The 22826-nt window shown below is 33.8% G+C and overlaps 1 protein-coding gene across 3 annotated transcripts in view; it reads right to left on the reverse strand.

Annotated features, from left to right (window-relative positions):
• Nucleotides 1-955: 955 nt before the first annotated feature.
• LRRK2 (leucine rich repeat kinase 2) overlaps nucleotides 956-22826 on the reverse strand; it is a 140135-nt gene continuing 118264 nt past the window's right edge. For 2 of the 3 annotated variants that reach the window (XM_026000120.2, XM_026000121.2), the window contains 10 exons: nucleotides 20382-20552; nucleotides 19055-19155; nucleotides 14197-14391; nucleotides 12889-13082; nucleotides 11563-11635; nucleotides 10610-10794; nucleotides 7871-8023; nucleotides 5834-6042; nucleotides 3078-3149; nucleotides 956-2469 (listed from right to left, as the gene is read on the reverse strand). In XM_026000120.2, the coding sequence (XP_025855905.2) occupies nucleotides 2348-2469; nucleotides 3078-3149; nucleotides 5834-6042; nucleotides 7871-8023; nucleotides 10610-10794; nucleotides 11563-11635; nucleotides 12889-13082; nucleotides 14197-14391; nucleotides 19055-19155; nucleotides 20382-20552 (1475 nt within the window). In that variant the 3' untranslated portion in view covers nucleotides 956-2347. The remainder of the gene's footprint in view (nucleotides 2470-3077; nucleotides 3150-5833; nucleotides 6043-7870; nucleotides 8024-10609; nucleotides 10795-11562; nucleotides 11636-12888; nucleotides 13083-14196; nucleotides 14392-19054; nucleotides 19156-20381; nucleotides 20553-22826) is intronic. The other variant, XM_072765568.1, reaches the window with a different exon arrangement.

Raw genomic sequence — 22826 nt, forward strand, 5'->3', positions numbered from 1 at the left:
GTGCTAAGAACACTCCAAATACCTTGAGTAATTGTAAGAACCAATACCTAGTATTTCTAAACAGATTCTGAATTATTATTAGAAACAATGGCACAAAAAAGAAAAAGAAAGAAAGAAAGAAAGAAAGAAAGAAAGAAAGAAAGAAAGAAACAATGGCACCAAGGCTGGGAAACTGGCCAGACAGAGAATGAGAATTTCAATTTCTCCTGAGTTGGCACAGTTTAAGATTTTACTTATATTGCTGATGAGTGTCCATGAAACATAAAAGTATTGCTAGGTGTTAAGCTATCTACAGTGATAGATGACATAAAGATGCAAAGTCCCAAGGGTTTTAGACGTATCTACTTTTGGTATTTTCAATTTAGGAAAATTCTCAAAAAAATTTTTTTACTACTTTTTGCTGTGTTTCATAAATTTATATCACAATCTTGATGAAAAATAAGATGAATTTTACTTAAAGTAGTTCACACATAATCCATAGTGCTTGCCAAAATTATATTTGAGGGGCTCTCTTTTTACATTTAAACTTCCTCCCAAAATATTTTCTATGAAGATAAACTCTTATGCTTTTATAATGATTAGTAGCTTCTTTGGGGTTCTAACCAGGCAAAACTTAAAATGACTGTCAATTTTTGTATTAATTGCTCTAAAGTCATTCTTTTTTCAACACTCAAAACTGAACAATCCTACTTAATTTTTATGAGAACTTAAAAAATGAAACATATCAGGCCTGTCAGGTTTTATCCTGGGATCCTGGAAACTACGTGTACTAAAGAAAACTGGATAAATCCTCAGGAGAAAACTTTAGTTAGCATTTTCTATATGCCCATACAATGTATTCATATAAAATTTCATATTAAGCAGATTATAGACCTATATATGAAAAATAAAACATTATCACAAAGTTTTAAAATTCTTAAACATAAAAAAAAATAAAATAAAATAAAATAAAATAAAATTCTTAAACATGCTTTAAAAATGTTTATTGTTCCATTTAAATATGATTTTCATTTACATATTTCTTCATAATTATCTTTGTAAAAAATTGCAATAAATACAAAGAGAGAAATATCATAGGAACAAATTCCTTCATTATTTTTAAAATCATCCTATAATACAACAAAGTCAGTTCTGAGAATATTAAATGGACTAGTTATCCTATCATAGGAAATTGTTTGAAATCATGAATATTGGCCAGGGCCAATTGATTTACTAGAAATGTTTTTCCTTAAAACAGAAATGACACTCTCAATTTGTTCTGTAGATACTTGGCCCTGATATTCGTACTGTGGCCAGATATTTAAACAATTTAGGTATAACTCAGGAGACTAGGTTAGCAAGTATTTTTACCCATCATAGCCTGAAGCTCCTCTCTTCCTCATCAAACTAAAGTGTTACAAACTTGCATGCATAGTCTTGATGGGAGTTGTGGAATTCTGTAATTCTGGAAATTTTTTTTTTTCCTGAGTGATGCAGGATTTGCAGAGTCATAAATTTAGGAAGAAGATAGGTAGGAGCATCAGAGCAGAGATTAGGAACAAGTAACCAGCTATCTAGTTTAACACTGAAAATCCAAATTAAACATTAAAAATATCACTTCAAGACTGAACATTGTATCTACACCAATTATACAAATTTCCGGGTATCCACATTCAAAGATAGAACTGTAAAACAGGAAAAGAGAAAGTAACTGTGTCTTTTCTGGATATGAGAAAAATATATTTCATTTTCTCATTAGCACTTTTCATGACATTTTCTTTCAGATTGAAGGAAGCTGCAATAGATGCATTGTTTGAATCAGCAACAAAGAGAATGCACATCCCAATGATGGGCTTTATTAGTGATAATTCACTGACTGTTTACAAGCATATATGATAGTTGCATTTAAAAGCAATCTAAGAAGGAATGTATTACACATGAAACAGTCCTAATATGTTTATTCTACTTTGCAAAATACATAGAAAGTAATCAAACAACATTTTTGTTTAAGTGCAGAATTTTAAATAATGTTTACCTTCCTTTAACAACAAAATTAATCACTTTGTAAATTTTAGTATGAGTCCTGCAATTATGTACTTTTTAGATTTCCTTTCATTACTTAATCCAAAAAATTAATTAGGATGCATAGGAAATAAAATGTTATGTTTTAAATAGTTCTTTAAAACATATTTCCACTGATAATTATTTTACACATATTTATATTTAAAATAAAATATATAAACATTCCTTCATATACACAAGCTATTTCAAAAAGTGGAAGTACCCTTTACATATGTAAACATTTTTAAAGAAATATTTACAATAGAATAATTTTCCCATCCAAAGATGAAGATCTTCAATATCTCTCTTATTCAACCGATATTCTTCTCATTTTTTCAGCTAATTCTTTTCTCACTTCAATATGTTTTTCTAAATTTTGCACTTCATGTGGAAGATTGATGTCCCAAACAGACAAACAAGATTGTATCTCTACAAAACAAAATAATGAAACCATGTTTCAAAGATTCGGCATAAGACATTTTTATTTTATTTCAATTTTGTTCATTTATATTTGTCTTTTACAAACATATACATAAGTACAGCTAAAAATAACCTACAGCAATTTATGCTGTCATTTATATGAAACTCCATCTAGAAAATATTTAAAATATATTTTAAGAAATATATACAGAAACTACTACATTTCAAAAAGAGTATAGACCTTTAATAACCTAATATTTCATTTTCTAAAAGAAATCATGTTATAAAATCCTGTTCAAAATCAGACCTCATATGGATATTGGTAAGTTGTAAGGAAAAAATATCCACATTTAGCTTAACTTTGGGCTAGTTCTCATTTTATAGTGATTGATACTTCCACTTCATTTCAAAAAATAAACAACACTGCTAAATCACTGAAGCTTAGTTTTGAAGATTTATGTTTAAATTATTTACACTATAAAGAAGCTACCAATTAAAACTGCTTGAAGTATTATAGCATATGTTATATTTATTATAAATGTATAAAACATATAACATGTTATAATCATCAATGTCATTGTACTGTGTTTAGAATACAGTATCTTATTAAACATTACCTTTTTGGGGTTGTGTACCTTCAGTATTTTTCCGGATATACCCCAAAACCAGCATGACATTTTTAAGGCTTCCTTTAAAAAAATATGAGTCTTTTGTTAAAACAACATAATAAGTTGGACTTTAAAAAGTCCATGGGACTTACTTTATAATTCTACTTTTTAGGAGATACTTCAATTACATTGAATAAAAACTCTCCACGACCAGCAATTATTTAATGTTAGAAAATTTGTGATCTACTCCTTGATATAATCTCTATTACTTATGTTAATCTGATAAAACAATTTAACCTGTAAGAAATGGGTTTAATATTTATACACAGAAAGTTATAATATTAAATGAGATCATATGCATGAAGGTGCTTTGGCACTAGTCAAATGTGAACCATTTGAATAAAAACTGCATGGATGTATATACTGATAGTCTGTCACAGAACCATACTTTCTTCTCAACTCATTTACTAATTTATTCAACAAACATTTGCCAAAAGTTTTCTTTTTCTTTTCTTTTTTTTTTTTAATTTATTTATGATAGTCAAAGAGAGAGAGAGAGAGGCAGAGACATAGGCAGAGGGAGAAGCAGGCTCCATGCACTGGGAGTCTGATGTGGGATTCGATCCCAGGTCTCCAGGAACTCACACTGGGCCAAAGACAGGCGCCAAACCACTGCACCACCCAGGGATCACTGCCAAAAGCTTTCTATAGAGGACGCCCTAGATAGGCCCTAGCAATGAAAGGGTCAACAAACACATGCAGACTTCCCCACATGCAGTTTATATTCTAGTGAGGAGATTGACATTAATGAAAAAAATCCATGACTAGGATCAATGCTACACAAGAGAGATGTAATAAGAGCCCCAAAGAGGGAAGATTGACCTCATCAGTGTTAACTTCTCAGAGGTTTTGATACATGAACTACTGTTTCAAAGAATGAGTTAACTTAGTCTATCTTCTTGTCTTACTTAATTACATTACCTTACGTTAAATCAGCAAAGAATGAAACAGCACGTGAAAAACCTTGAGGCAGCATGAAGCATGGCATGTCAGAGGGACTGAACAATATTCTAGATCAGAAAGCGCTGGGAGTAGTGTGGAAACTGACAGAAGCTACAAAGGCAGGTGAAGGCTGCTGCACTTGTAGATAATGTTTAAATTTATCTTTATTTTAAAAAATCAATTAAACCCACTGAAATCCCACATAATGTCAGTAATGAAAAACCACTTGGGTCCCGAAGTACATACTAATTAAATTAGAGGTTGGAACAACCTTGGTAGAATAAAACTAGAGAGACAACTCACTAGAGACCTACTGCTCTGCGTGTGTGGATATATATCCTGATAGTGAACCAACCACTCACAGCATCTAATCTAACCTTTGTGCAATTCCAATATCCATTCATAAAAAATGGGTGATTACTCAGCCATCAGAAACGACAAATACCCACCATTTGCTTTGACATGGATGGAACTGGAAGGTATTATGCTGAGTGAAGTAAGTCAGTCGGAGAAGGACAAACATTATATGGTCTCATTCATTTGGGGAATATAAAAATTAATGAAAGGGAATAGAAGGAAAGGAGAGAAAATGAGTGAAAATATCAGTGAGGGTGACAAAACATGAGAGACACCTAACTCTGGGAAATGAACAAGGAGTAGTGGAAAGGGAGGTGGGCAGGGGGGTTGGGGTGACTGGGTGATGGGCACTGAGGGGGGCACTTGGTGGGAGGAGCACTGGGTGTTATGCTGTATGTTGGCAAATTGAACTCCAATAAAAAAAAATGGGTGAGAGTAAGGAGAAACACCTGTCACTCCTAAAACATTCCTGTAAAAGGAATTTACTATTTTTTTCACCTTTCAAACACATTATGACTTACTTGCTAAAGTTACATAAACTCTAGTTTTGCAGAATTTAATTCCCTTATGTTATTTTCATGATCAACTTTGTATATATGCTAATACTATTCTCTAAGCCAAATAAATTAGTTAAGAAGACAATGGAATGTATTTATGTAGGAAATATATTTCACGTGCTCTTATGATTTCTTCCTATTTAAATAGAAAAGTAAGAGCAAGAAAAGATATAAAAGTTTGCATAAATCATCATTGTGAATACTTGTACATTGTAGAGTTCAGCATATATTGTTACAAGAATATAAATTTGCTTATAGAATGAAAAACCAAATTTAATAAGGGTGGGAAGCTTAAATGGATCAAAATAAATATTTGCTTTAATATCTTTGATTAAATTTTAAAATATTCAACATTATCTATTTCCTCTTTTTGCCTTAGGTATAGAGAAAGTAAGACACAAATTTAGTGCTCAGCTGCAATAATCTGCTTCTCAATGGGACTGAGAGCATCTACTCCCTCCATGTTTGAATGACCTGATTCCAAATGTATCCCATTCCTATTTCATTATGGAACTGCTAAGATACTTCAAATGACATTAGAAAGAGAGAAATTGGGATCCCTGGGTGGCGCAGCGGTTTGGCACCTGCCTTTGGCCCAGGGCGCGATCCTGGAGACCCGGGATCGAATCCCACATCGGGCTCCCAGTGCATGGAGCCTGCTTCTCCCTCTGCCTATGTCTCTGCCCCTCTCTCTCTCTCTGTGACTATCATAAATAAAAAAAAAAAAAGAAAGAAAAAAATTTAAAAAAAAGAGAGAAATTAAAAATAAAAGAGAGAAAAATTAAAAATAAAAGCATATTTTTATAATTTCAGACAATATGAGAAAAGATCTAAAGGAAAGAAACGTACCTAATTGTGCTGTCATCATGACTCTGACAGAATCACAAAAATTGTGAACTATACGTATAATTCGACGAGTCGAGAGATCAAGGAGTAAAATATGGCCTCCTCCAGTTCCTATCCAGAGAGCAGTGTTCTTCTGGAGGCAGAGGGTTTTCACTCTCCCAGAGTAAGAGAGCTTGTGTTTTGACTCTGCATTTACTTTTACCATTTCCTCCCTAAAACCATAAAGTATGCATTAATAATTTTATCGAAAATTATGAGATAAAATAGATGTATGTCTACATATACACACTATATAGTGTTTTATGTTATGAATACATAACAGTATACATTATATATCATCAAAATTCTACAAAACTAGCTTTGCCAAATACAGAATGTTGAAGTAGCTTTTCTACTCGAAACAAATTATCAAAGATAACACATTATCTCTTGACTTCAAGAAATTCTGAAGTAAATAAAATGGATATAATCTTTATAAATAATAAACCTATGTAATTCAGTAAAAAAAAAAGAATAAATTTGCTCGATATAAATAGAAAAAGTTATTTTCAAAAGCTTTCCATGAAGTTTAAAAGTTACAAAGGAAAATTAAATTTTAGTCATTTATATGTAAAACATATCAATACCAACCACTAAATTCTTCCCTGAGCCAATGAATAATTCATAACAAAAATGAGGTGTCCAGAAATAAAAGAATCCTAATACTTTTAGAACTTCAGGAAGAAAGGGAGCCTTTACGAGGCAGCACTCTCAGCACTTCAGAATACAAATCTCCTTACCATCCAGAGAAAAACAAAAAGATTCTAGGAGAGTAAACTCTGAAGTCTCATTTTACAGACACAGTGTGTAATCTAAATGTTCTCCAGAGTATAAAAAAATACACACATTAAAACAAAACAAAAGAAAAATATAAAGTGGCTAGAAATAAGGTTGGCAGTGGTCCTGTTTCCCAGCAGCAGCACACAAAAGATGTATTTGATTTAAAGTCTGAGATTTGTGTCTGACATGCTGGAGCAGACTAGAACTGCCTGTCAGCCTGGTGTCTTGACCCTTTATCCTAAGGCAGTCAGTGCACTAGTCAGTGTAGCAGGTTATCCCCCATTTAAAAAAATTTTTTTAACTTTATCTTTAGAGCAAAGTATCATTGAATCTGTAGGACAATGACAAGTAGTAAACTCTGAGGGGCGCCTGGATACCTCAGCTGTTTAAGCATCCAACTCTTGGTTTCAGCTAAGGTCATGATTTCAGGGTCATGACCTCAGGGTCATGAGATCGAGCTCTGAGTCAGGCTCTGTGATATGCATGGAGTCTGCTTAGGTTTCTCTCCCACTGCCCTCCCTTCATTTCCTCTCTCTCTCTCTCTCTCTCTCTCTCTCAAATAAATAAATAAGTAACCACATTTTTTTTAAAAAAAGCAGTAATTTTTGATATTGTAACACTACTAGCTAGATGTACAGTCAGCAATGAATCCAGTATGATCACTTTCAATAATGTACTATTTTTTCATTAGAGGATATTCTTTGTAATACCTTGAAGAAACCATAATTATTATGTTCCCTTTTTCCCCCAAAAAAGAAATTTGGTAGATACCAAGGGAAGGTGCTAAAAAGCATTACCAATTTTTTTTTTATTTTTTAAACATGTTATTTATTTATTCATGAGAGACACAGAGAGAGAGGCAGAGACATAGGCAGAGGGAGAAGCAGGCTCCCTATAGGGAGCCCAATGCAGGACTTGATCCCACGACCTGAGCCAAAGGCAGACACTTAACCACTAAGCCACCCAGGTACCCCAATAATTTTGTTTCTGAGTTTGTTTTTGTTTGTTTAGTGTTCTAGTTAGAGGCAGAAACAAAGTAATATTAGTCATATTTCCTTTCTCTGTGAAATCTGAAGTATAAAGACAGCTCTTCCAAGCATAACATAAAGAACCATGACATTGTACCTACAGTCAACAATATGTTGTATAACTAAAAATTTGTCGAGAGGGTCAGTCTCACATTATGTTCTTTCCACAATAAAATACAATAAAAATATTTACTTTAAAAAGTGCACACAGTCTATTAGTTCACAGAGTTTTTCAGTTTTCTTATCCCGTACTTCCACAAATGGGCTATTTTTCTTAGCTACGTAGACAGCCGTGTCTACCACCACTGCTATGATGTTGGAATCACTGAATGCTGCATAAGAAAACCTAGAGGGAAAGAAAGAACATCACTGTGCTTCATTTCTTGCAAACAGATTGGCTACCATATGCCCTATCTTCATGGCAAACTCCTAGTCAGCCCTTGAGGCTTAACTTAAATATCAGCATCTCTGGCATTCACCCCTGACCTATCAAAATACACCAGCCTTTTGTTCTCCTGCACTGGTACCAGATGTAATATATAAGCCTATTAAATATAAAATTGTATTTATTAATTACTGTGTCTCTGACACTAGATTGTAAATGTGATTTCTTAAGGACAAGGACCATGTGTTTTCTATACAACTACAATCCAGTAAAGAGTTACCAAGTACCTATCTATCTAGTAAATACATGTAGTAGAGAAATGGGTAAGTATACATCCAAAAAAAATGCCTGGTTAACAAAGCAGGTGGATGGACAGAAGGATGGATAGATGAAGAATGAACCAACAGAAGGAATGAACAACCAAGAAAAAAGTTAAAATGGGTAAAGTTGCAATTCGATCAGATAAATGACATGAAAATATCACAGGGTGTAAAAAATATTTAGTTTGTCTTAGGGCAGGAAGATTTTTTTTCTCCATCTTATTCTTGTCCTGGCAAGGGAGGCAAGAACATGTGTTGCCAAAGAGCCACTACATTTTAGGCAATTCCTTCCTGAGTTCTGCTGTATTTAACAGAAGACAGTTCAAACTAGCCCAAATATTCTATAGACTTTTAGAATTTATAAAATATTTTGGTGTGTTATTCTATTTGATCCTCAATAAAAAATCTTATAAAATATTACAAGTCCCAATGTCTGTAATTACAGAATGTTAACAAATGCTAAGTAACTTGCTTGAAGCCACATGACTGGCATGTTACAGAAGCAGGACTCTACAAAGGTCTTTGGAGGCCTGTGGCTCCAGAGGCCACATCATCTTCCCCTACTCATCATACCTCTATCAGTACGTGCTGATGACAAAAAGGAGGGTAGGGAGGATGAAGCAGCATTGAATTAGCAATGTGGTGCCTGCTTAGCCAGGGAGAGTCCAAGGCAACAGGAGACACTTTTTGAGAAGCGAGTAAATATTTCCATGTGTCTATGAAGCTGGGTCCAAACCTCTTTTGGGAGATGAACAGCTTTGGGTGCTTCATGTTTACAGGCATTCTCTCTGATAAAGCACTTATACTCCCATTTTTACATGGAATTTTAGGGGATCAATACCAATGATCTCATAACATGCTGTATAAAATTAAAAAAAAAATAAGCAAAGAAACCTGTGGGGCCTTCTTTTTAAATATTTTCAGGCTTTTTTAGGTTGGTTAAAAGTGGACCAGGTTGTCTTTCACAATGGAGATGATTTCAGTTTGGCCAAAGCACAGAGGGCAAGGAGGCTGCAAAATATTAATCTAGAGAGGGAAGCAAGGGCCTGGTGGGCTCGCTTAAGAAATTTGAACATCACTTAAAGGGCAGTGGGATGTGACTGAGGGTTTTCAGTAAGAGACTGACATCAGATTGATTTGCATTTTAGAAAAGACCCTGTCTATACTGTTGAGAATGGAATGAAGGGAGCCCAATCAGAACTTGAGAACTGATTAGAAAGAGGCTCTGGTTAACATGGCCATCAACGGTGGGTGACGGACAGCCTGGCCCATGGAAGCAGCAGTAGGAAAAGCGAGAAGTGCAAGAATTTGAGAGTCAATTAGGAGGAGAGTTAAGTAGCAAAGAGAGTAAAGGACAAAGGAGTCAAGGATTACTCCTGAATTTCAGTCTTAGGTAATTCAATGGATACTGAGAAAGCAGGATATTCTCTGAGATAGGGATTTGTGACTCAAAGCTAATAATAATCATAACTAATGTTTACTAAGAGCTTACCAAGTGCTGGGCATTATGTTAGCTCCTTATATTAATTTTTTTGTCTAGTCTTCCAAACATCCCTTTGAGATGGAATATATTACAATTCTCAGGTTAGAAAAGACTGGATATTTAAGTTCTTTCCCAAGTTCACAAAATCAATACATGGCAAAGCCAATATTTGAACTACAATATATGCCATTATCTACCATCCTATGTTGCTTCTCCCTGAGGAATGTAATAAATAAGAACCAACTGCGATGATCTGGTTAAAACACAACTCTAAAACTTGAAACAAATTGGAACAAGGTTCATAGTTTATTTTATTTTCACTGGAAAGTGGTATCACTAACTTCACTGTAAAGAGGACTCTATATAATCATCAAATCTAGAGATGACTTTATTCCAGCAGCATATGCTTTTTACAATCAATACTTAATGGAAGTTATCCAAGACACATATGTAAAACCAACAGGTGAAGTAAAATACTGAGTATATTGCCTTTCAAATTCATGTTTAATTTGATAAAGAGATAATGAAACTGTTAAAAATTTAGATTGGTAAATACTACTAAGATTATCGTGGCTTTTTATATTTTATCTCAAATATGATTGGGCTGGGTGATATCTTTAATAGAAAAGTAAATTATGCATTTTGAAAGATTTTTGCTTGGATTGCAATAGCATTATTGATATGATTATGAAGAATAAACATGAATAAAGCAGTAAATTAATTATATAGATAGAAATAACTTACAGCTGATTTGTCTTTGTCTCAATGAGTTTCTGAATGGTGAAATCATCAGAAAATGAGAAAAGTTTTGTACCACATCCTCCCCACATAATGTTTTTTTCAGTTGAATTCATGGATTCACTCAAACACATCAGTGGAGTACTGACATTTCCTATATTTAGTATCTTCAAAGGAGCGGCTCCTTTACACTTTGCCAAGAAGAGAAACACATTCAATAAGCTGAGTATCTGCAGAATGAAATGCTGTAAAATTTGCTGTGCTTTCTAAAAGCTACTTTTCCATCGTAAATGGCTAGAGGACTTAAAATAAAAATTCAAGATACATTTTTCAAAGGATTTATGAAAACATGATTCAATTCAAGTGGTATGCAAAACATTATCCTTATAACCAATCTCTTTATCTCTCCATGTAAAAAATGTTCAGGAAATAACCAAGGGATTATACTCCACTTGTCTGTCTCTCATTAGACAATAAGCTCTCTGATAACAAGGAGTATAAATGGGTAGGGTGTTGGATAAACAGATGGAACCACAGATGAGTGGATGGAGGGAAGAATAAATCTTTTATTGGCAAATAAGAATCTGAGGAACAGACAGTTAAATGACTTCTTCCAGACTAAAGAAAAAGTTGGTGGCAAACCAGATTTAAAACTTAAGTTTTGTTTTTTCCACACTATATTTATATAAATGAATTATCACTTCATTTACATAAAAATAGAATTACTTTCATTCCTAACATCATAAATCAGATCTCATTTATCATCTTATCCTTAGTTCGTTCATATAAAATGTACAGTCAGTCAACAAGTATTTATAGAGGATCTACTGTATGCAACATTTGATGAAAATAAAAAGATGAAAAGCAGGATTTATGATCATTGAGAAGAGGGGCAGGGATAAGCATACATAATACAAAGAACTTAAAAGTCTTTGATGGAGAATGGATTCCACATTTACCTTAACAGTTTTATCTTCAAAAATTGCTAAATTGCCATCAGCAGTCCCCACCAGAAGAAAATTTCTTTGCTTGCTAAAAAAAAAAAAAAATGTCAAAAATGTTAAAATTGTCAAAAAGAATGCTGATATTGACCAAGATGACCCTAACATTCCCTTCTCGGTTGACTAACCTTTAGACTAGCTTCTTCATGATTTAGACACGGCCCCTGACCTCCCTTTCTTATAGCATTTACTTTGGAAAACTTAACATTTGTAAATTCTTCTGCGCATTTGAGATGTAACTCCTCCTGACCTCTTGTCAGTTTTACCGCCCAGGTGTGTCTTTCTCAAGGAACTAGGAGCCTTCCTTTTCAAATGTAAGCATCAAGAAAGGCAGGGCCCTATCTCCCAGTCTCTCTGGGAGGGTAGGAGCCTAACTTCAATAAGCAGCAATTAGCAAACACAGATGACCTATCACACTGACCCTCCCACAAAGTCCTCCAGTACTTTTCCAGCAGCTCACCCTCGTGTTCAAAACTCTCCCACCTTTCGTTTCAGCAGAGTTGAGTTCAACTTGCGTCTTTTATCGCAATAATCTTAAAAAAAGCCTTCCTTGACTATTTAATGACAAAATTTTTCTCTGACACTATCCAAATAACGTCAACTCCCAAACTGCCAGTGGACTTCCTATTTCAGCTGCACGAAACTCGAGTTTCATATTTTTCTAATATCTATTATTAAATATTTCTAATATTTATTTTCCAGGATTGACTTCAATCAGAGAAATACATGGAGTATAATCTCAATGGCTCCTAGAAATCATCCTGCCTCAAGTATTACAGCAACCAACCTGTTACTCACACCTGCCATTTAGATAAAATCCTTTGGAAGGAGACCCCCACAACTAATAATGGTGTGTCATTTTCACCTATTAATAATTTATGAATTCACTTATTGGATATTTTCTCAATTTGGTAGTTAACTGATCTGTTTTAAACTGGCATGTAACAGGCTGTTCATATTCAGAAAAAGGATAAAGAATAGGTCATCCCTGAGGAGGCCCTACAAAGAAAAGTAAGCTAAAGGGATGGTAAAGAAAGGGACTAGAGCTGAAGTAATACCCACAGTAGGGCTGGCAGACCTGAAGAAAGGATTGATCTGTTAAATAACTGCCCCGGCTTAACCTAGAATATCTTTGTGGCCTTCCCACAATACCCTTAATATATGCAAAGAAATAGAAGTATGTTAAAAATGAGCATTTTTCCTGAAGCAGTAACAGTTTTCCACACAATTCAGTCATCTAAAACGTATATAATTTTCTCCCAAAGGTCAAATTCACTAGGGCACCTTTGCTTGGGAAAGGGATTGCAATACAAGCAAGTCACAGAATCAGTCATCTTTTCAAGGGTATGTCTCTTTGCCCCATCTTCGGTATTGATGACCAGGAGCATGCCAGACTGTGTCCCACACACAATCCAACTTTCCTTTTCAACAGGAAGATGCACCAAAGCCAGGCACAGTATTCTACTATCAGTAACTTCCTGAAAGAAAGAAAAAAAAAGAAGACGAAGAAGAAGAAAGAAGGAAAGAAAACAAATGCTGAAGAACTTGATTATTTGATTCTAGCTTAAGTGACTAGAAATTGAACAGAATGGAAATATGGTGATCCATACATGAAGTTCGTTTTATTCTATTGCTCTTAATTTTAAAAACAATGTCAATTTTAATTGTTAATGTTCAACAATAAATGAGTTAACTGGCAAACAATTTTGCCTACCAAAAGTGAATCGAAAACTAGAATTAAAATTGAAATTTACTTTTGAGTATCATTATTTCTCATTCCATCAAAATAATACGAGGGGACTGTTCAACTTAAATAATGATTAGGCATACATTTATTTCAAGGCAATAGTCAAAATATTAAGTTTTTAAGTCTAGAAATTTATCTTGTATTTGCTAATATAATTTATCAATCCATCTCATAAAGCTCTACCAGTCAGGTACACCCAACCCCACCCCTTCCCCCACTCCCCCTCTCCTCCTCCCTTTCCCCCTCCCCTCCCCACATTCCCCTACCCCACCCCACTGCTCCAAGCATGGGCTGCTAACAGCTCAGAGCTGCACCCTCCCCACAGGCCGCCCTCCACTGGTGGGGTCTGCTTGCCCGGAATGGCTGAGAGGTTACGCCACAGCCACCCTCTGGCAGACTGCTACGTGTAATCCAAAGACTGGCTTGGCTCCCTTGAGAGATCAATCTGTGCTGCTACTCACACCTCAGATTTCCTCATGGCCAGAGACTGAGGGTAGATTTCCTCAGAAACTACATTTTTGTGAACTTTCTTCCCCTGTTCTTTTTGTCTTCCTTCACTTCCTTAAAAGCTACTCTCTCCTTAAATCACTTGTATAAGTAATTCTGTCTAAGACTCTGTTTCTAGGGATCCTGATGGAAGACATACATATACTATGATTTTAAAACAAAACACAGACTATTTAATTTCATATAAATGCTCTTGTTCTACCAGAAAACTAAATAATACTATGTTGCTTTCATTTAATTTCTTCCAAAGTAACTTTTTAAACTAATAACATGCTTTAAAATAATTAGCAAAATAAATTTTTCAAAGTAGCTGTAATTTAAAGGGTGCTTGGAGTTACCTCAGAAGTGTGCTTTTCTGTACTTAAGTCAAGAAATGAGAGCTGTCCTTTGTTCGGGTGCCCACAGCCCAGCCAGATGCTTGCATTCTTGCTGTTATGATTTGTAGCGACCATGCATTCAACACTAAAGTTTTTAGGTATTGATATATGTCTCATCAGACAGATTAACTCAGCTGAATTCAAAATGTCAAAGACCTGAGAAAGTTTTTAAAATAACAAAACAGTACACATCAAGTTAATATATGTCCTCTTAAAAGATCATATTATGGTACAAAATGTAGAACTACCTCTTATAGCTGTATCAAGAAAAACCTAAATCTCTTAAACTGGTATCTAATCCAAGCAACAAGATTAATAATCCAAACTACAGATAAAATTACATTAAAATGAATACTTATTTTTAGACTAAGCATGAGATACACTATTTGTCTTCAGGGAATGTTTTGTAACTTAAAAAGAAAGAAAATCTCAAAAGTGCCAATTGAGCAGGAATTTAGCAGAGTCAGGAGTTATTCTTCACTCAATTTTATACTGCAGAGCCACATCATGTTACAGATAAACACAGGCCACCAATGGAATAGACCTTCTGCCAATTGAGGGGAAAAGAAATTTTGATCTTTGGTAATGAAATTCACAAATCACTTCTAGATACTGTTTTCATGTTTCTCTTTGAAACTAAAGAACTAGAGAGACAGGGGAGGTGGGGTGGGAACCACCATAAGGAAACAGAACCAGGACTGAGGAAACTGGAATTAAAGCCATGACACAGCCACTTGCCTTCCACCCACAAGACTCAGAAAGCTCCTTATTCTCTATGCCTCATCTGACAAATGTGATAAGTTTACCTATCTTGCCTAATATATACTGTATTTAAAGGTTAAATAGGTATGTCAAAGTCAAATACTGTTCTATACCAAAAAAAATTCAAGGTAGTGATGTCATCTATAAAACGCAGGTGAAGTATCACTGAAAATAAAAGGAGGAAAGAGTAAGACAATAATTCAGCTATGGAAAATTACACTGTGAAATTGTTTTTAAAAATACAAGAAGTCTGTGTGATTAACACCAGTGGTAACCAAAACTCAAAGACAAGTGGACATATAAAGAGCCAACCAGTACATGAAAATGTGCTCAATATCATTCATCATCAGTGAAATACAAAAACCACCAAAAGATACCACCTCACACCTGCCAGAATGGCTAAAATCAAAAAGATAAGAAATAAGAAGTGCTGACAAGTATGTGGAGAAAAAGGAACATCTGTGCACTGTTGGTGGGAATATAAATTGCTGCAACCACTATGGAAAACAGTATGCAGATTCCTAAAAAAAAAAATTAAAAATAGAACTATCATGGAACTTCTACTTCTGGGTACATATCTAAAGGAAATGAGATCATTATCTTTAAAAAATATCTACATCCTCATGTACATTGCAGCCTTATTCACAATAGCCAAGATCCAGAAACAATGTAAGTATCCATCAATGGATGAATGAATAAAGAAAATATTATATACATATGTAAATGTATATATGTATGTCTATATATACACAATGGAATATTATTCAGCCATAAATAAGAAGGAAATCCTGCCATTTGTAACAGCATAGATGGACCTTTAGGGCATACTGCAAAGTGAAATATGTCAGACAGAGAAAGACAAATACTGTATGTTAAAGTTTTATATACTGTATATAAAGTATAATATTGTATATGAAGTTTTATTTATATGTGGAATCTGAAAAATAATAAAATAAAATTAAACCAACCAAGCTTCTAGATACAGAAAACAGACTGGTGGTTGCCAGAGGCAGAGCATGGGAGTGGGTAAAATGGGGCAAGGGGGTCAAAAAGTACAAAATTCCAGTTATAAGACAGGAATGTAACATAGCATGGTGACTAAAGTTAGCAAATGGTATATTTGAAAGCTGCTAAGAGAGTAGATCTTAAAAATTCTTATCACAAGAAAAAAAATTGTAACTTGTGAGGTAATGGATGTTAACTAAACATACTGTGGTAATAATTTCATAATATTTACATGCATTAAATCATCATGTTGTACATCTAAAAACTAATACAATGTTTATGTCAATTATGTCTCAGTAAAGCTAGGGGAAGGAGGGAGGTCAAGGAAAGTAGCCAAGATAATAACATAATGTTTGTTAAAGTCAGTGTATGTACTCAGCTATTTTTGAGTAGAAATTTTAAAATTAAACAAATTTTTTTCAACAAGTTATACCAAATCAAGAGTCCACAACATAGAGATCTGATCTATTAAAATCTGTTTCAGTGCAAAACATAGTAAGCAATGTATTTCTTAAAATTATTTATTTATTTATTTATTTATTTATTTATTTATTCATGAGAGACACAGAGAGAGAGGCAGAGATATAGAGGGAGAAGCAAGCTCTTCCAGGGGAGCCTGATGTGAGACTCGATCCTGGGTCTCCGGGACCACACTCTGAATTGAAGGCAGACGCTCAACCACCGAGCCACCCAGGTATCCCAAGCAATCTATTTCTGATTATTATCAGTGGAAAAAATGGAAACGTTAGTTGGGCAAACCACTCATCTAAAAGAAACTTAAAATGCTAGGAAAATTATTTTTTAATCTCTTAAAAAATCTAAAGATCTGGCAACATCTTAAGAACTTACTAGGCCAAAATATTAGTAAAAGACAGAATCCAGGGAAAGAGAGGTCAACAGAACCTTAAAGCCAGATATTTCCTTTAAGGCATTTGTCTACTGAAGGCAAAACTGATGTGTGGTTTTCTTGTTGGCCAGTAAGAAAGAAGTTTAAATCTAGAGTCTGCCCAAAGTGGAGTTCAATAAAGGCCTGTTCCAATAAAGCTGGGACTCCAAAGGGCATATTCAGAGTAAATGGGAACTAGAAATAAAGTCACTCCATTCTTCACTTTCACTGGCACAAGGAAAGATGGTGTTTATAGACAAAGCGGGAGGAGAGAAAAGAACCCCGAGAAATTGTTATCCCCAGTCTTGTTCTCAAGATTTGTAGACTAGATTCCTATCACCTGGGCAGTTAAAACAAACAAACAAACAAACAAACAACAACAACACCTCAAGCCAGGAATTGAGTTTAAAGCAATTTGCAGCAAGAAAGTTGAGAAAAAAAATGCAAAAGATCTGTATGCAAAAATATAAAACTATATTGAAAGACATTTAAGAAGACATAAATAGGAAGGTAACCCACATCCAAGAATAGAAAGACTTAATATCACAAAGATAGAATCCTCCCCAAATTGTCTGCAGATTCATCCCAGGTCCAATCCAAATCACAGTAGGGTTTTTCATAAAAGTTGACAAAGCGATTTTAAAATGTATATGGAAAAACTAAACCCAAGAATACCTAACACATTTCTAGAGGAGAAAAATAAGTAAGGAAAGGAGACTTATACACTGACAGGAATTAAGACTGGACAGCTTTAGAGGAAGAACAGACAAGCTGACCAATGTAAGAGAAGATGTGTGTAGATGTGTGTGTATCTCACAAATTACAGAGTGAAAATGGGGGAGGTGGGGAAGATCAGTAGAAAAATTAGGAAAAAACTATTTAATAGTTAAAGCTGGAAAATTTAGTTATTCATATAGAAAAAAAGGAAATTGGATTCAGATAAAAATACCAATTCCTAAAGGGTTAAGAACTTAAATGTCAAAACCAAAACTTAACCATTTGGAAAAACCATAGGTAAATATTCTTGGGATTCTAAGAGAGATAAGGACTTCTTAAAACAGGACCCCAAAAAAGTAATAACCATAAAAAGGGTTGTTAAAGTTATCTGTATTAAAATTACAATATTCTGTTCATCAAAAGGCACTGGCAGGAAATAAAAGGGCAAACTACAAATTGGGAAAAGAAATTCACAATATATATAACCAACAGAGGATTGGTATCTCTTTTTTCTTTTCCTTGGTTCATTTGTATGCCAATAATCCAATAGGAAAATGGGCAAAGTAATGAACAGGCATTTTATAGAGGAGTAAACATATATATATAACCAATGAACATATAAAGAGGGGGTCATCCTTATTAGTAATTAGGAAAATGTAAATCAATACACAAGACAACATATTTGGAAAAATTAAGAACTCAGTACTAAATCTGGGGAGAATATTATAGAGAAATGGCCACCCTAACATACAGATGATGAAAGTGTTACGCTAGTACAACTTCTTCAGGAAACAGTATGGATATTCACATAACCTATGATTCTGCAATTCAACTCCTAGGTATATATCACAAAGCAGTTCTCATACATTCTGCACTAAGAGACAGGTACAAACATGTTCATAATAGCAAAAAACTGGAAGCAATACCAATACCCATAGATATGATCATAGATATATATACTCTTGCTCAAACAGTGGAATGGAATAGCAGTGAAAATAACCAACAGTGATGTTTAGCAATCTCCATAAAGCTTACAAAATAAGGCTGGGAGAACAATTGAAAATATTTCAGAACACAGCATGACAAATTCTATTTTAAATTAAAGAAAAATATAAGAAAACTAAACCAGGTAGAAAACATAAAGGAAAGAAAAGGATTGTCTCAAAAGTCAGCAAAATAGCTACATTTATAGGGAAAGGAGAGTGTTAAATCAGGAAGAAGCATACGAGGGCTTCCAGGGTGTTGGCAATGCTCTTTATTTTGTGCCTTGGGTGGGGCGAATATCAAAGTTTTGCTTTATGATTGTTTGTCAGATGTGTGTGTTTATTTATGTATTTGAATATGTGTGTGTGTGTGTGTGTGTGTGTGTGTGTGTGAAGATTACATATGTGTGTATACATGGTTGGATGCTCTGTATAAAATATTGATAAATTTTGACTATAAGAGTACCTGGGCAGAAGTAGGCCTTTCTTGAGGATTTTCTTTCAAACACTTTTTAATTAACTTCTCAACCATGGGCCAGGGGGCACAGCCATATTCTTTAACTGGATCTGAAACATTCAAAACCATATCATGCTAGAACATCAGACAAATCAGAACAATTATTTCATTTCCTTTCAATGTATATAAGAAGTCCAGACCATGCAAAGGAAAATGCTGATCTCCATAATCCTATATTTATTATGGATCTACTTATCTCACAAACTTAGAAATAGTTTTGTTAAGTTTATCTCTAGAGACATCAAAAAGACTTCTTGATTTTTATTATATAAAAAAGATACAAAGACTGATTGAATAAAAGAATAGATTTTTCATTCCACACCTGCATTTCACATATACTTTGAAGATACTTTTGTTCATATAATTATTAGACTTCTATGGAAGTACTTTTTATTTTAATATTTAAAGTCAGCAAGCATTTGATCTTGTTCCCAGTGTCCGTTTGTGCACATTTTTTATTTTTTTACAAGAGGAATGCCATTCTTCTAACTGGTATAAACTGCAGACCTGGGAACTATCACTGGACAGGTAACTTGTGAAATCAGGGCAATGACCCAGATCGTGTGGAAAGTTTATGCAAATAATAAATTTCCTTTTGCTGGGAATCTTTAAATGTCCCCCCAAAGGAGGTAGTTAAATCTATTTTTGCTGTACTGACACATAGCATACAGTCAAAAATATTTCTTAAGTGAAAGTGAAAGTAGAAAACATGAAAAAAAAAAAAAGAGTACTTTGTAGAGGGCACTGAAGTTAACAGTCAAGGAATGAACAACAATGTTCTAGAATTTCTTAAAAGCATGAAACAACCATTCAAAATGAAATCTCATCTCATTAAACAATCATTTACTAATTCTTATTAATATTTACGATTAAAAATTCTTATTATAAATAATTCAAGCTTCCATCCCTGCATATAAATTATCTCCCTCTAAGAAAATGAAAATACTCCAGGCTAATGAGCACATACACAGTTACTCATTACAAGAACAGAAGTCGCTAAGCATGGAGCTCTAACAGCAATTTTCTGAATATTCTTCTAAATATAATACCAAATATATCAATGTTAATTTGGGATTTTTTTTAAAAAAGCCTAAAACTGTTATATTTCTCACATGATTTTTATTAATGTGTCACAGGATTTAAGAATCTTCATGCACCAAACAAAAAATCATGAGTTGTGAGATGAATTAAGTATACAACCACAATTAAATAACTTGGATATAAAGCTGCTGCTAGCAAAAATAATCATCTTTACTGTAGATAAAATAAGACTTACCAGGTAATTTTCCTTGTAGTGCCAGTTCATCAAACTCATTTGGAAACTTCAAACCCTCTGCTATTCTACCTCCAGTTGTCAAAATGTCATAGAGGAGTAAACCAAATGAATAAACATCAGCCTGTTGGTTATAAATAACGTTTCCTCTAGCAACTTCAGGTGCACGAAATCCTGAAAATAAGCAGATATATTAATAAATACACCCAACTCCATGGCTCATACACCCAAGGAGGTATCTTAGGGATCTATGCTGATGAAGAGTCCAGAAGATGAGTTCTAAATCAGGCCATGTCGTCTCTATAAAGAGATACATAGATTCAAGTCAATTAACAGCCCTGTGCTGACATTTCACCACAAAATTGCTCTTGAAAAATAATGATAAACATTCAATAATAATTATTAAGTAATATTGCAAAATTAAATAAATTAAGCCTAATGGGGGAAAAAAAGCCCTACATCAGTTTTCTCATTCCTAAAAATAACTCTTCCCAGAGAAGTATGTCAAACAAAGGGAGGTCAAGAGGGCAAGATTTCTAGACTTCACTCCAAATCACTTAAACTTGACTGAAGTCCAACGCCTTCATTATTTCCAGAAATTGTGACTCTACTCCTTGTACCCAATGGAAAAATGAAAATAAAACCATGACTAAAACGAATAAAAGCTCTTTCTCTCAGGTGTTGGTTCATGACTGAAATTCTTTCAAAAGGAAATAAAACCTTTCATCTCATAATAGAGATAAATCACTTTTAAATTCCTCAGACCAAAGAGTGATTTCAACATGATTCACAAGAGTCAAAATATCAACAATCTAACGAAATCCAACTATCAAAGGAAATTGGTTAAATAATGTGTGCTATGCGTTAACTTAAAAATCATTTTTAAGATGACATGGTATAATGTAATTGAAAAGAAAATGTTGGATATAATTCCACAAGGACAGACGGTTATCAAACATGTAAAAAAAAAAAAACAAGTGAGTTCACTTCGTTAGCTATGATAATGGTGTTGTGATTATGTAAACAAACATCCTTATTCTAAAGAATAGAATGTCAGTATGTCTAGGCATGGCAGCTTGATGTCTGCAATTTAATTTCAAAGTTTCAAATTCATATTCAACAAAAGCGAAAGAAAGGATAGTGTGGCAAACAGTTAATGTATATGAAGGGCATATGGGTGTATATAGTGCTATTTGTTCAACTTTTTGGTGGACTTAAACATTTTCAAAATAAAAAATTTACAAAGAATTACATCTAAATATAATAATGATTACTTCTATGTGCTAAAAGTATGGGTAGTTTTTTATTATTAATTATTTTAATTTTTTATACTTAAATTTTTTTCCATATTGAATATATATGATTGTTATTATAGTTTAAATATATAGCCAAGGAAATAAACAAAGTATGAATTCATAGCCTTCCAGAAGTCAATGATGAATTTGGAAAGAGTTCTGTTTGACAAAGTTTAAGATAAAGCTCAGCAGTCCTTCACCAGGCTGGAAGGACGTGAAGAATCAGAAAGATGGAATGTCAAATTTGAGGAACATAGTCCCTATTGTACTAATTGTTAACATTCTCCAGTTAACACGTCACATTTGTTCATACTCTCTCTTTCTACACACACACACACCATTTTCCCACACCTGTCTATATATACACCTGTCTATATAGAGACACATATAATAGCTATTTTCTTAGAAAAAGAACATTTTCCTACATAGCCATAATATCATAATCACACCCAAAACTAAAGAATTGTGTAAGTAGGACAGTCCTTAAATAGGTCCCTAATCAACTGTATTTGTGACATAATGTAAACATATAACATCTCCTAACTCATACTAATAAAGCATTTTATAGACACTTTCTTAAGTATTTCATTTGCAATGCACAAAAATCACCTGTGGTGGGCAGAGGAGGACTCTCCATTGTACAAATTACATAATCTGTATAAAAATGTGTTTTCCTAAGGCCACAAAGACAGTGAACAGTATAGTCAAAAGTACTTCCAAATAATGAGCTACTCACACATTAGCTAGTTCAACAACAATATTTATGGCTACCTTTCTGGAACTTAAAAGGGATTTTGGAAGCTAATATCAATCTCATTCAATTATTTATTATTCACCTAACACATTTTTGGGGTATCTGTCGTAACAAGGTACTATTCAAAGACTATTAAAGCACTCAGTATTTTGTTCTGTTGGTAAATTTACTGTTAGAAACAGTAGGATTTGGAATGACAGGATCACAGAGCAGAAAAACTCAATGGTCACTTAACCTAAATTTTCGTCCAAGGCACATATCCTTCCAGGTATCAATCCATAGATGTTAGAGCTATGCAGGTTAGAAATTTTTCCCTCTTAGTGTCAGGGGACACTAAGATAATTATAAGGATATGGAAAGAAATATTTATCTCAAAATGTAAATGATTTTAACCTTCTT

Source organism: Vulpes vulpes, chromosome 8 (genome assembly GCF_048418805.1).
Source record: "Vulpes vulpes isolate BD-2025 chromosome 8, VulVul3, whole genome shotgun sequence".
NCBI classification, from domain to species: Eukaryota; Metazoa; Chordata; class Mammalia; order Carnivora; family Canidae; genus Vulpes; species Vulpes vulpes.